General features: G+C 55.6%; 1 protein-coding gene across 1 annotated transcript in view; it reads right to left on the bottom strand.

Moving 5' to 3' along the window:
• The window catches only part of SHANK3 (SH3 and multiple ankyrin repeat domains 3), a 204,897-nt gene extending 190,962 nt beyond the window's left edge, over nucleotides 1–13,935 (bottom strand). The window contains exon 1 of the mRNA XM_032221683.1: nucleotides 13,633–13,935. Coding sequence (XP_032077574.1) covers nucleotides 13,633–13,695 — 63 coding nt within the window. The 5' untranslated portion in view covers nucleotides 13,696–13,935. The remainder of the gene's footprint in view (nucleotides 1–13,632) is intronic.
• Nucleotides 13,936–14,197: the final 262 nt, after the last annotated feature.

Below are 14,197 nucleotides of genomic sequence, written 5' to 3' on the forward strand. Positions count from 1 at the left end.
ATCCGTGAAAACCACCAAGCTCCGAGAGCACCCAGGGCCTCGGAGGACCTTCCGGGAGGCCCCCGGTAACCAATGCAGCAGTGGGGCCATTCAAAGAAGAGGTGGGGGGGGTCGACCTCTTCTCCAGAGCTGCTGAGAGCAACAGATGGAAACCCATCAAGGAGAGAAGCGACCTGCAACTAAGGAGAAACTTCCTAACAGGGAGGGCAACTAACCAGTGGAACAGCTTGCCACCAGAAGCGGTGGGGGGGGGGGCGCCACTGGAGGTTTTGAAGAAGAGATTGGGCAACCATTTGTCTGAGCAAGAGGTTGGACTAGAACAGTGTTTCTCAACCGTGGTGACTTTAAGTCCTGGGGACTTCAACTCCCAGAATCCCACAGCCAGCATAGCTGGCTGTGGGATTCTGGGAGTTGAAGTCCCCAGGACTTAAAGTCACCACGGTTGAGAAACACTTGGACTAGAAGACCTTCCAAATCCGTTATTCTGCCTTCTGCTCTGGGACCTCCCGAAACTGCCCTCAATGCCACACCCAGCACCCAGCGGTCGACTCCCATCATAGAATGAACTCAAAGAACACAACGCGAAAACCCTTTAGGAGACATCCGCTCACTCTACACAAAAACGCACCCAACAAGGGGCCAAATCTCCCTCGCTGGGGTCCTGGGAGAAGAGCCCAGGCCCAAAGGCCTCCCGGAAGACCAGCAGGTGGGAGTCACCTGGAGCTCAGGGGGGGGGGGGTCCTCATTCCAATGGGGGGGGCAGGCACTGCCACAGAGAAGGGAGACTTCCTGGGTCCTGACACAATTTGAGAGGAGAGAGAGAAGCCATATCAGCCAAAGGGAAACCGGGCGAGATTAGGAAACCCCCAAATAATTGGGCCTGATGCCAGGCAGGGCTTCAGAAGGGAGAAACCAGCCCCCCCCCCCCGCCGCCCTGAGTCACACCCGGAAAGAAACTGGCAACAAGGGCGCCTGGCGGAGTAGGGGGTGCCGTGTGGGCTCACTGACGCATGCTGGGTGTGTCACTGCTGGCGCTGCATTCTGACCCAGCTGAAGTTTCAGGCGGTCTTCAAGGGCTGCCCCATGGTGAGTACCTCAATGTAGCAGTCAAGCCTTGCAGTGGTTCGTGTGGGAGTGACTGCCTGAAGGGCAGCCCAGCCAGAAACCCCAGAACCCATGGCTTTTGGGGAAGCACAGGGCAGAAAGGCTGCCAGCCCTGCGAGGTAGACCGGACTAAGACACCAAGGACCTCTGGGCCAGCACTACTCTCGCTGCCACCATCTTTTATATGTGTATATCATTATATTTATAAGTAACTTGACCTGGTGAATAAATCTAAGACTCCTTTGTCTCTATTTTTTCCTCACATCAACGACCCTGTGAGTTTGGCTGGGCTGAGAGAGAGAGACTGGCCCAAAGTCACCCATCCCGCTTTCATACCTAAGATGGAACTAGAACTCCCCGTCTCCTGGTGATTGGCCCCAAATCACTCCACTGGCTTTCATGCCTAAGGAGGGACTAGAACTCACGGTCTCCCAGTGACTGGCCCAAAGTCTCCCAGCTGGCTTTTATGTGTAAGGCAGGACTAGAACTCCCCGTCTCCTGGTGAGTTGCCCAAAGTCTCCCAGCTTTCATGCCTAAGAGGGGACTAAAACTTGCAGGCTCCCAGTTTCTAGTGTGGTGCCTAACACACATGTAGAAACAGCCATGGGTTCTTGAATATTCCCCTCCCCCTGCGTGAACTAGGGAGGGGCTCATCTGAGACCTTCCCTCAAGTTCCTTTCCTGGTCAAGGCTGGAGCCTGATCTGGTTGTTGCCATGGTAGCAGCTCTTCCTCCCCTCCTTCAAGGCCCCCTCCAGCTGCAGAAGGAAGGGGAGATGCCCTCCAGAGCCCCCACAGACGAGAGAGGAGATACAAGCTCAGAGATGCCGTTTCCTGACTGTGGAAGCCACGGAGGCTCCCAAGCCACATGTGAGCGGTTGGACTAGAAGACCTTCAGGATCCCTCCTAACTCTACCATCTTATGATCCTATAGCCTGCTTCCAAGAGTTATTGGAGCTCTGGTTGTTTCGAATGTCCAACCATACAGGAATCTGGGGGGTGGGTGGGTTCCCTTGGTGTTCTGAATCCCTTCTAGCACTGATGATGCTATTTAGATGGGTCATGAAACGTCCGCAAGAAAGCCACCAAGTTCAGAGAGCACTAAGGACCCCACAGTCCCTCCTCCTCCCCTCCGCCCCAAACACCACTCTCTTCTAACCTTGATGATGTTCCCTAGTTGGGTCATGAAACATCAGAGTGCTCCAAGGAGCCCTCCTTTCAATCCCGAGCTTCTATTAATACATAACTCTGTCTTCTCCTTCCACAAATACAATCATCAGCCAAGGTCTGCTACTTCTGCTTTGCTGGAGCGAAACGAAGCTGCGAAACCAGAGCTTGGGGTGGGGGTGGGGGTATGTGACAAATAGGAAAGGAACCCAGGGGCCCCTCTGCAAATAGAGGAGGATGGGTGGAGTCGGGCCGGGGGGTGAAGCTTTCTGCACGTCCAAGCTCCCTTTGATGCCCCCCCCACCGAAGTCCCTAGATGCTTCCTCCAAGGTGGAAGAGGAGGGAGGCCTTGAGACCCCGGTGAAGGTGGTGTCAGCTGGAAGGCAGAAAGACCACATGGATCCCAATGCACCGAGTAGCAGCTGAAGGTTATTTCATTCATGGGCTGGCAAATTGAAAGCACAACGTTACGCAACGCAAAGTGCAGAGGGAAAGAGGGCCATTTAAGAGAGAGGGAGAAAGAAACTGGCTCAGAGCAACGAATCCTTCAAAGAGAACAAAGTCCAGAGGAACCGTGGAGCAGCACAAGACCAATTTAACGGCACACAATCTTCCAAAGTCAGCCAGTGTTTAGAGCCACATTTCTCTACCTTGGCCATTTTAAGACAGGTGGACTTCAACTCCCAGAATTCCCCAAACAGCATCAATGAATCTTGGCTTTTGGCCGTCCAACCCTCGTTGCTCTGTCGGAGGGCACCCCAAGGAAACCCATCCGTTCCCAGCAAGATGGACCCCAGGAGCAGTTTTGGCAGAGAAGCAGAGAAGCCCCAGCCGTGGGAGAGGGAAGCCAGGCCCAAATGAAAGGAAAAGAAGAAAAAAGGAAGGAAGGAAGGAAGGAAGGAAGGAAGGAAGGAAGGAAGAAAGAAAGAAAGAAAGAAAGAAAAAAGGAAGGAAGGAAGAAAGAAAGAAAAAAGGAAGGAAGGAAGAAAGAAAGAAAGAAAAAAGGAAGGAAGGAAGGAAGGAAGGAAAAGGAATCCCAGAGAAGCATAAAAGCGGGCAGGAGGCCTGGAGATCCACCACAGAAGCAGACAGAACCCACAGATTGATTTATCTCCAATTAAATCAAGATGGTTACTACATATTCAGTCTAACTGGGCCATTGTAAACAGGCTTTTTCTACAAAGTTGTCCCGTGTTTAAAGTAGTGTGTTTCAGGAGAGGGCGAAAGAGAAGGGGGTGGAGAAGCAGGAAGGAGGGGAGAAGGGAAAGGAGGAAGAAGGAGAAAGAGAAGAAGGACTGGGTGAGAACATGGACCAGGAGGATGAGAAGGGGAAGGATAAGGAGGAGGGGAAAGAGGAGAAGTGGTAGAGAAGACAGACAAGGAGGAGGGGAAAGAGAAGAAGGAGGAGGGGAGGAAGGAGAGGGGGAGAAGGGGGAAAGGAAGAGAAGGAAGAGAAAAAGAAGAAGTGGAGGAAGGAGGAGGAAGAGGAGAAGGAATGGTGAAAGGGGAAAAGTGTGGTTTTCTTCCCTTCCCCTGTGGGAAAAGGGCTACCTTTTGCCTTGGAAGGGAACCAGGGTCCTTTCGCCTTTGGGGTCTTTTCAGCCAGGAGCTCTGAGTACTTTGTCTGACCTGCAAATTGAACCAAATATCTCCCCTTTCCCCCCCTCCCACAACCTCCAACCTGGAGAGAAACGGTGCAGGGACAGAGTGGTTGAAGGAAAGCTTGCAAACAAAACTCCATGAAGAGCTGTAAACTTGACTTAGCCTTCAATCTAGCTCTATTTCCTGTCGTTTTCTCTTACTTCTCTAGTATCTTCATCTTACAGCTTCTTATCCCTTTTCAGATCTTTGCATAATGCTGTTCATCTCCCCAAAGGGAAGAGGAGGTGGGGACATACGCCAGATGAAGATAGATAATAGGTATCCTGAATCCAGTAGCCTTCTTTACCAAGTCACCTCATTTTCTGAATTCGCACAACCTGCTCCTGCTCCCTCCAAGCCGCCTGGATAGGAATCGACCAGGTTTGGGGGTGTTGCGTGTACATTTTTAGCTGCCCTAGCTACAAAGACATCTGGGTGGCCACAAGAGGGCAGTGAAGATGCAGCTTCTGGTTAAATTTGCTGCCATCTAGTGGTGATTCAGATTTTGGCCCCCTGAATGTATGAATCAGCCAGAGACAGAAATAGATCTGGATTTGGAAGCAGAAGGGAGAAAATAAGGAGCAGTGTTCACCCTGGAACAGACGGTGAATAAACAAGATTTACTCATCAGCTCCGTCTTTAGTTCTTCCTCCTGAGACACAGCAATTGTCCCATCATCTCAATTCTTGTAAAGTTCCTCATCAACACCAGGCCTTCAAGAAAGTCTGGGCCCCGAAAACTCTTATTTTTTTCTTTAAAACTAGGATATGTTAAGTATATTGATATGGAAGCGGAAATACACCAATGAGAGGAAGAGTGAGAAACAGAGGAGAGAAGAAAGATAGGAAGAGAGGGATAGGAGAGAGGGTAAGGGGGGAAGATGAGGAGGATAAGGAGGAGTGGAATGGAGAGAGAGGAGAAGGAGAAAAGAAGGGGAAGTAGAGAAGAAAAGGATGATGGAGGGAAGAAAGGAGGTAGGAGAGAGGCAGAAGAAAGAGGTGTATGGAGAGCAGAAGAGCTAATAATGGGTTTTTATCTTTTTGGGCGTTACACCAATGAGAGGAAGAGTGGGAAACAGAGGAGAGAAGATGGGAAGAGAGGGATAGGAGAGAGGGGAAGGGGGGAAGGTGAGGAGGATAAGGAGGAGTGGAAGGAAGAGAGAGGAGAAGGAGAAAAGAAGGGGAAGTAGAGAAGAAAAGGATGATGGAGGGAAGAAAGGAGGTAGGAGAGAGGCAGAAGAAAGAGGTGTATGGAGAGCAGAAGAGTTAATAATGGGTTTTTATCTTTCTGGGCGTTGATGACAAGAAGAACTGATGTAATTACTACTTAATACAATAGGATATCGGCTATGTAATAGTATACATGTGATTGTATGTTATGAAAATGGAAAATAAAAAAGTATATTAAAAAAGGGCTTGGGCCCCTCAAGCCCACAACTCAGGCCGGGAGTGGGTGGGTGGGGGAGTCAGGTGGATAACGAAGAGACAACCCCTTCCCCAGGGCTCCCTCCTCAGGACCTTTCCCAGAGCCAGATTTTGGTGGGGGGGTGTTTCCTGGCATGGAACTCTCCATGGTCCTGATCGTTCTGGCATCTGCCACTCTCAGCCCCCATCCTCCCTCGGTTTCTGCTTTTGATTTATATCCTTACACATTTACACGGATGGCCGTCTCCCAAGGCACCCTGGTAGCAAACAAAGACTCACCCCAGGATCAAAGTCACCCTCCGTTACAGGGATAGAGTTGAGCCCCTAAAAAGAAAAGTCCCCCAAGAACAACATTTGAGGGCTTTCTCCGTCATCCAAGACATGGTTGACCCAAAGGGTTTTTTTTTCCAAAAGGCAACTGGACTTTCTTTTCAATTCTCATCCAAGAAGAAGCTTCTTCGGTTCTCAGAACGTCTTGGATGAGAAGCGAAAGGTCTTCCAGGGAAAAACAAAGGGAGCCCCCTGGACCTTTGGGGTCTCAATAACAGCACGAGAGAGAGAGAGATGCCTGCACCCACACGGCAGCTAAGACCCCCGCCCCAGTGCCCTGGAGATTAGCCAGGACCTTTTCAAAGGTTAGCAGTTTAGGGAGTTGTGCATAGCTCAGGTTAGAGGCCACAAGGCAGGCATCCATCCCAGGAATAGGACAGGAGAGGACAGAATATAGAATAGAACAGAATAGGAGCTGGAAGGAACCTTGGAGGTCTTCTAGTCCAGCCCCTTGCTCAAGCAGGAGATCCTATCCCATTTCAGACGGTTGGCTGCCCAGCCTCTTCCTGAAAGCCTCCAGTGATGAAGCACCCACGATTGCTGGAGACCAGCCGTTCCACTGGCGAATTGTCCTCACGGTTAGGAAGTTTCTCCTTAATTCCAGGTTTCCCTGAGACCTGGAGCAGGGGAGGGTCTGGCTGTATGGGGAGGATCCACTGGATTTCCTCCTTGATGTTTCTTTCCGACGCAGTGAAAAGTTCAAGCGAGAGGGGAAATTAAGACTAACTCCACGGAAGAACTAATTCCGGTCCGGGCTGACTCCTGTGAAAGTTGGGGCCGATGCAGAAGGCTACATCTGCCGGCAATCCTCTTCCCTTGTTCCTGGAGGAAGAGGACGCCGACTTTCCAGTGCTGCAGAAACTCTCTTGACACCCCCCCCCAACCTGGCTCTGAGAAGATGGCTCTCTCTCTCCAGGAAGGAATCCCCTCCGTCAGCAGGAGGCTGCCCGCGATGGCCATCTTGGAACAGATGGCGGCTCATCAGTTCCACCATGTAATCCATTTGCTCCCTGATTTAGAGAGCTCAGTGCCAAGCCTTGGTGGCTCTGCCAGCCATGTTGGAAGCCGAGTCTCATTTCGGCAGCTGCACCGGGCAGAAGAGAAGGGGCTGCAAGCAGAGGGGAGGCCAAGGTACCGGGTGGTCTTCTGGGGAATCATTTGGGTGAGTGGGGGGGGGGGGAAGGATGTTGAGAAGGTGGCGGAGAAAAAGCTGCAGTGGGAACTAGGAGAAGCCCATTACTCAGGCCAGTGTTGCCCTTTGAAGATGGGGGCACTTCAGCTCCCACAATTCCCCAGCCAGCTTTGAATTCTGGGAGTTGAAGTCCACCCTCTTCGAAGGGCCAAGACTGAAGAGCACTGATTTAGACCACTTTCAATCTGGGCCCCGTTGGTTCCTCTGATGCAAGGTGTTCAACCTTGGCAGCCTTAAGACTTGTGGACTTCAACTCCTCCCAAAAAGAGGACCAAGAGGTGATGTTGCAACTACTATCCTTCTTTCTAGAACAGTGTTTCTCAACCTTGTCAACTTGAAGATGTCTGGACTTCAAGTCCCAGAATTCCCCAGCCAGCGAATGCTGGCTGGGGAACTCTGGGAGTTGAAGTCCGGACATCTTCAAGTTGACAAGGTTGAGAAACACTGTCCTAATCACTGCTGGGAAATTCTGGGACTTGAAGTCCGGACATCTTCAAGTGGCCAAGGTTGAGAAACACTGTTCTAGAGGACCTTTAAAAACCACCAGCACTTCCTCCCTTTTCTCACCACTCCAAGACACAGCGCCCAAAACAGCCCGATTCTCCCCTCCGACTTCACTGCCGAAAGCACTGCGCACACCTCCCAATTCTCCAGATGGATGGAAGGGGTCAAGTGAGGTCATGGAGCCTTGCCAGCATCCCGCAAGGAAAGGGGTTGGGGGGAACCTCAGGCAGCACTTCCAAAAACCGAACAGGTTGCTCCAAAGTTAACTGAATAAGAGTGTTGGAAGGGACCTTTGAGGTCCTCTAGTCCAACCCACTGCTCAAGCAGGAGACCCTCTCCCATTCCAGACAAATGGTTGTTCAAGTTGGGCATTGCTGCACTCCAGAAAAACAGAGGCTTCAAGGCTTGAAGGCTACCACGTTTTGGGGATCCCCTTGTTGGCTGTTCTGGAACTTAATCTCTGGTCACAAAACCGGCACATGGGAAGCCCAGCAGCACCTTTCTCCTCCTTACCAAAACACACCCCTCTTCTGGGACTGCTGTGGCCTGTCGGCTGCTGGTCCCCCTTCTGAGAGGAGGGAGGGAGCAAGGGAGTCAGGGTCAGCAACCTGAGGGCTCTGAGGAGGAAGAGGGGATGGAGTAGGCACACAGAGAGAGGGGGGGGAGGGAGAGAGGTTGAGAGACAGAGGCAGAGCCTGGCCTGTCAATCAGCCTTCAGATGGAGAGTCCACAGCCCCCAGCCCCCAGGTCTGGAGGTGGTTGATGAGGAAGAGGAGGGGGAGCTGGCTCCAGTGCCCGATGCGTGGATGCACAGAAGGCAGAGGAGAGGAGAGCAGTGGAAATCTATGGGCCGGTCCTTGAGATGGAAGAGCCACCGCTGCTAGCAAAGCTCTGGGGATACCAGGCAGGGGGCGGAGATGAATAGATGTGGCAGACGGACGGACTTGTTAGGCTGAGAGAGAAACGTTTTGCCAGGGATGTGGGCTGCCTAATAAAGGGGTCTTTTGAGTTCACGTCAGAGGGTCTGTGGTCTTTGGGAAGCTGAGCAGGGACAATAGCTTGACAATAAGCTCACCCGATGGGTGGGATGGGCATCTAATGCCATGCCACGAAATGCCAGTCTAGGTTAAAATTACGGCAAGTCTGCTTACCCAGAGGCTGCCAATGCAGCCGCTCCGTATTTCCCTGGCTGATTCAGTACGTCGTGTGCGTAATGCGAATGCTTTGGAGGCCGGCACTGTGCAAATGCACATACATACATGCCGAGACCCCTGTATGTGTGCATGTCAACAAGCCAAGATGGCAGCCACAACCATGGAATGGCAATCCCGCCCATCCTTAAGGGGAGCATTTGGGGAGGGTGCAAAAGCTCCCCCTCCCCGCCTTTGGCAAGTGGAGTGAAACTCGCCAGCCGTTCCCTCCTGGAAACCAGGCGTTTGCTGTCAGGAGAAGCGGCTTGATGGGTTTTCTGGGGTCCCTGTCTGCCTCTCCATGGGAACGGGCGTTTCTAGACCCCCGAGCGGGTTTTCTGCTCCCGTCTCGGCTCCTTCAGATGCCTCGCTCGGCTTTCATCGAAATGCAGGCGATAGATCTGGGCAAAGGTTCTGAGGGCCCAAAGCGGAAATCTCTACAATCCAGTCCCTCCCCAGCAACCCTCTGGAAGATGAATAACCGAATCACAGAGCCGGAAGGGACCTTGGAGGTCTTCTAGCCCACCCCTGGGGCAGGGCTCTCCAACCTTGGCAACTTTAAGACCTGGGGACTTCAGGCAAGGCTGGCGGAGGAATTCTGGGAGTTGAAGTCCACAAGTCTTAAAGTCGCCAAGGTTGGAGAGCCGAGCCCCAGGGAATTCCAGACAAGTGGGTGTCTAGTCTCTTCCTGAAGGCCTCCAGATATGGAGCCCCCACAACCTCTGGTGGCAAGTCGTTCCACTGGTTAATTGTTCTCACTGTTAGGAGGTTTCTCCTTAGCTCTAGGTTCCTTCTCTCCTTAGTTTCCCTCCGTTGCTTCTCGTTCTACCCCCAGGTGCTTTGGAGAAGAGGTTGAGCCCCCCCCTCTTCTCTGAGGCAGCGCCCCCCTCCCCAATGCTGGAGGGCTGCTATGATGGAGACTCTGGTTCCTCAATCCCTCCGTTGGGAGGCTTTCCTTGCCTCCCCCCCCCTCCTCCCATGAAAATCTGCGTCTTCCGTGGGGCTAGGATGTTAGGGGAGCCCCCCACACATTTCCAAGTGTTTTCAGGTTCAAACGCCTCTTAACTGTATTTTGGGTGGCTTTAGACTGGTTTCTCATGAATTCAGTTTCATGCGTTGTTTGCGGATTTTGCCCAGGGTGACAAATTTTCTGAACAAATGAATAGATAAATAAATGCATAAATAATAGGACTCCACTCCCCCCCATGGCAACGTTTGCCACACGCCCAGAAGATCCTCTCCTCTCGTAAGGCTTTGAGACTGCCGAGCGCAGCTGGGAGGAAGGCCCGTCCCCCCCTTCAGCAAATGGCATCTCCCTACATCCCTCCAAGAAGCACCAATCAGGCCGACATCCAACAGGGGCGGTTAAATAGTTCCAAAGGAACCACAAACAGACTCAAAGGAAAAAGCCCCACCGGCTCCTCATCTCACACACACACGCACATGCACACGCACACACACACACGCAAACACGTCAGATGGTCTGCCTCTAAATATGGAGGCTCGGCTGTGCCGTCATGGCTGGTTGGGTTGACAGCCACCTGCTCCAAGGGGGCTCATCTAATTTAAATTTGTAATTGGCTTAACCTGCTTCTATGCCACACAGGAGAGAGTATGATTAAAGGAAGGGAAGAGCAGGGGAAGGAGAACAGTGGCTGCGAGGAGCCTCCCACAGGCCCAGCACAGGGAAACCGAAATGAAGGCCAGCAGCCTGGACCCCCGGCAGAAGTCTCAGCAGAAGACCCCAGGCCCCCCAGGAAGGGGAAATAAAGAAAGAGAGAGGGGGAGGGAGGAAATGAGAGGAAGGAAGGAGGGAAGGATGGAAGGATGGAAGGAAGGAAGGAAGGAATAAGGAAGGAAGGAAGGAAGGAGGGAGGGAAGGAAAGAAGGAAGGAAGGAAGGAGGGAGGGAAGGAAGGAAGGAAAGAAGGAAGGAAAAGGAAGAAAGGAAGGAAGGAGGGAGGGAAGGATGGAAGGAAGGTGGGAAGGAGGGAATGAGGGAGGGAAGGAAGGAAGGAAAGAAGGAAGGAAGGGGAAAAAAGCCAGTTACAGCCCAGCCTGCAAGCTGAGTCAGAAGACCAAGAGCGTCAGTGGGGCAGCCTTTGAACTGATGGTGCTGCTCTGTTCTTGCCTGGGTGGATCAGGCCCACTTTCTTGCCTCCCCCCCAGGAAGCACCCCTGCCTGACCGCAGCCGGAGGAGGCCAGGGCAAAGCAGGGCTGACTCTCAGAGCTGCCCCCCTTGCTTCGGCACAATGCCTTCCCCAAGCGCTGGAGCTGGCATGGACCGTAGAGGTCTTCTAGTCCAGCCCTGGAGGAGCAGCCTCTGTTGGGGGGCTCCAGGGAAGGAGGGACCTCGAGGGGTGGCTGGCAGCTCCTACAGACGGGAGGTTCCTCCAGAGGCCTGGTTGGGATCTGCTTCCTGGCAGATCCTGTGGACTCAGCCAACTCGACAGCAGTGAATGAGCCACAGTTATGACAGTCATGGTTTACGTCCGCTGTGCCCCCGGCCGACAGACTCAGCTACCTCCCACCCGGGATGCAAAGCGGACTCTGCTCCCAGCCCAGAGGAAAGGGAACCCCCCGGCCTTGGGGACGGCTGAGAAGATGCCATCCTCTGGATGCGGAAGAGCTTCCGCCCGGAGCCCAAGAGGCAGAGGAGGGCCACCCACTCCTGGCTGCCAAGTGCCATCGGGCGGCCTTGTCACCTGGCTCCCTCAGGCGGAGGAAGGATGGCGAGAGAAGCCCCCAGCAGCCCCCCTACCCTTCCCACCAGGGCATTTCCCCCTCCCTTGTTCAAAGAGGGCCCTGGGGGATTACTGGAGATGGGAGGGAGAGAGGGAGGGAGGAAGAAGAAAGAAAGGAAGGAAGGAAGGAAGGAAGGAAGGAAGGAAGGAAGGAAGGAAGGGAAGTTGGGTCCAGAGGTAAAGACCTCTGATGTGCAATCCCAAAGCCCCGCCCCCTTTCTCTCCCACGCACCCCTCCCCCACTGCCTGAGTCCCGAGGAGAGCAAAGGGTCCCAGGGAGGGAAGGGAAGGGAGGGGCTTGTGGGCAGCGTCTCCACCCAGGAGGAGGCCCGGAGCTTCCCTCTGCCCCTCCTTGGCCAGCCGGGACGCCTGAGAATGGCCCAGAGGAAGGCAACCAGGCCCACTTGGGGGTTGAGAGCAGTGGGGAGAGAGCGGAGCGCAGGGGGGGGGTCCCCTCCCCAAAGGCTGCCCAGCCCTGAACAGAGAAGGGGACCAACTGGCCTTCAGGACCCCTGAATCCCAACCCTGGGAATCTCCAGCCCCCTTCCCGGACAGGTCCCAGGCCCCCCTCCCTCCTCCCCCCAGGCCCTCCCCTCTGTGGAAAGCTGCCTCGTCCAACACCCCCCCCTCCCCAATGGTGACCTAGCCAGACCGTCCCCCCATTCCATTCCTTCAGCGACCGGCCAGGCCGAGCGAGGAGTTTTCCCCTTGCAGAAATCAGCATGCTGAGACTTTGCCAAACCTCCCAGGGCTGCACATCACGGCCGAGCGCAGAGGCCCAGGGACTGGGGGGCCTGCTGGAATTCCTGCCTGCCCCCCCTTCCCCAATTCACCCATCCAGGCGGAGCAGCCGGGAAACCACAACCCCCAAGCCCTGCAGACCCCCCCCCCCCGGAAGGTCCTCCTCTGGAGCTCGGCTCCTGAGCCCAGGCAGCGGAGGAGTCAGCTGGAGAAAGGGAGGGAGGGGGGGTACAGGAAGACCAGGGTGGGCTCCGCTTTCTGCCGACTGGCTGCCTTGGGCTGGGAAGGGCTGGGAGGACGGAGGGGCTGGGAAGTTGCTCCTGTCCTGGAGGGAGACCCCCCCCCCCGGTTGAGCCCCCAGGGGGTCTAAGGGGCAGGGCTCCCCTCCCCAAGCAAAACCAACAGGTGGCCCAGGCAATTATGTCCCCACCCAGACTGGGGGCTTCAAGATTTCTCTCATCCCCCCCACCCCATCAATCAACCTCCAGCCTGGGTTCCTGGGCTCTTCTAAGGATCTCCAGCATCTGCTGGGCTGGGGGCACACACACACACACACACACACACACACACACACACACACACACACGAGAGACACCCAGAGCACTCCAGCTGCAGCCTGTGAACAGCCCCTTAGCCCCCCAGAACTGGGGTTCAAACTTCCGAAGAGACCACCGAGAAGGTCCCCAACCTTCTTTGCTTCTTGCCCCAGAGCTCCCCTTCCACCTTAGATGCCCAGCCCCACAGAGATGGGACTCCTCCAGGCCCCCACAAACCCAGAGCGACGAAAGGCCTCCCCACACCCCACACAGCAGGGACGTCTTGCAAAGTTCCAAGAGGCAAAGGACCCTCCGTGGCCCCTGATACCCCCCCCCACACACACGGCTTGTAACTGGAGTCCACAGACCCTCCCTCCAAATCCTAGGCCCTTCCAGAATACAAATCCCATCGCTCTTGGCCAGCATGCCCAGTTTCACGTGCCCCTTCTGGGACTCCTCTCCAGCTTCAAAGACCAGCCTGCCCCCACCTTTCAAGAAACACCCCCAGGACCCCTTAGGCAGCCCCCCCCACGCCTCATCCTCTTGGACTCTCCGCCCCCCCCTTGGCTGCTCTAACCTGCCCAGCGGCTACCAAACCCCCAGCAAGCAGCAAGGGTTTTTTGGGGGGGAGGGGCGGACTTCTAGATGGATGAGCCCTCCCCCCCTCCATCTGTGGCTAGGGCAGCCGTTCCAACATGCTGCCCCCCCCACAATTCTTCCCAACTCCGAACCATCAGCGGGGGGCGGCGGCGGGAGGGGCCCCTCTGCCCGCATTCAGGACCATCCCAGCCTCTGCAGAGTTGAGGGCGGGAGGGAGGGAGGGAGGCGGGAATCCTGGGGAGGGGGCTGCTGCGCCCCTCCCCCCGGGACTGCAGTTGCGTAAAAGTTTAGGCAGCAGCCATTCCACAGGCGGGGATGCGGGGTGGGCTGCACCCCAGGGGCCCCTCCCGCCCTCCCTCCCTCCCCCGGGCAGGGGACTTGCGCCCACCCGCTCTGGGCCGGCGCTGCGGGACGCGCACCTGGGCCCGGCCGCTCTCCGTGGTGCTGCGCGCCCGACTCACCGTTTGCTGGAGGTCCGGGATGCCGATGCGCAGAACCAGGGCGTTGGGAGCTGGCTCGTCCATCCGCCCTGGCGGGGGAGAGGCCGACGTCTCGGAGGAGCAAGGGCCGGGGCCGGGGGCGGCGGCGGGGGCGGCGGCGGGAGGCGTGATGGTATCATACAGGGTCTCCTCCCTGAGGCTGCTCTCCGTGCTCCCCCCAGGATCGCCGTTCACCACGCCGGCCTGCTGCAGCTGCTGGCAGCGGTGCGGAGACTGCTCGTCTTCTTCCTCCTCCTCCTCCTCTTCTTCTTCCTCCTCCTCTTCTTCCTCTTCTTCTTCCTCCTCCTCCTCTTCCTCCTCCTCCTCCTCGTCCTCCTGCTGCTGCCGCTGCCTCCGCCGCTGCTGCCGCCGCCGCCGCTGCCGCTGCTGCTGCTGCTGCTCCGGAGACTCATGTGTGCCGCTGGCTGGGCTGAGAGGCATGCTCTGCGCGCCGGGGACGCGAGCCTGAGCGCGCGCCTGAGAGTGGGCAAGGGGGAACGGGCAGCGCGGCTAGTGGGCGCACATCAGCCCCTGGCCCGGGGGACCG

This window comes from Thamnophis elegans, chromosome 7 (assembly GCF_009769535.1).
Source record: "Thamnophis elegans isolate rThaEle1 chromosome 7, rThaEle1.pri, whole genome shotgun sequence".
Taxonomy (NCBI): Eukaryota; Metazoa; Chordata; class Lepidosauria; order Squamata; family Colubridae; genus Thamnophis; species Thamnophis elegans.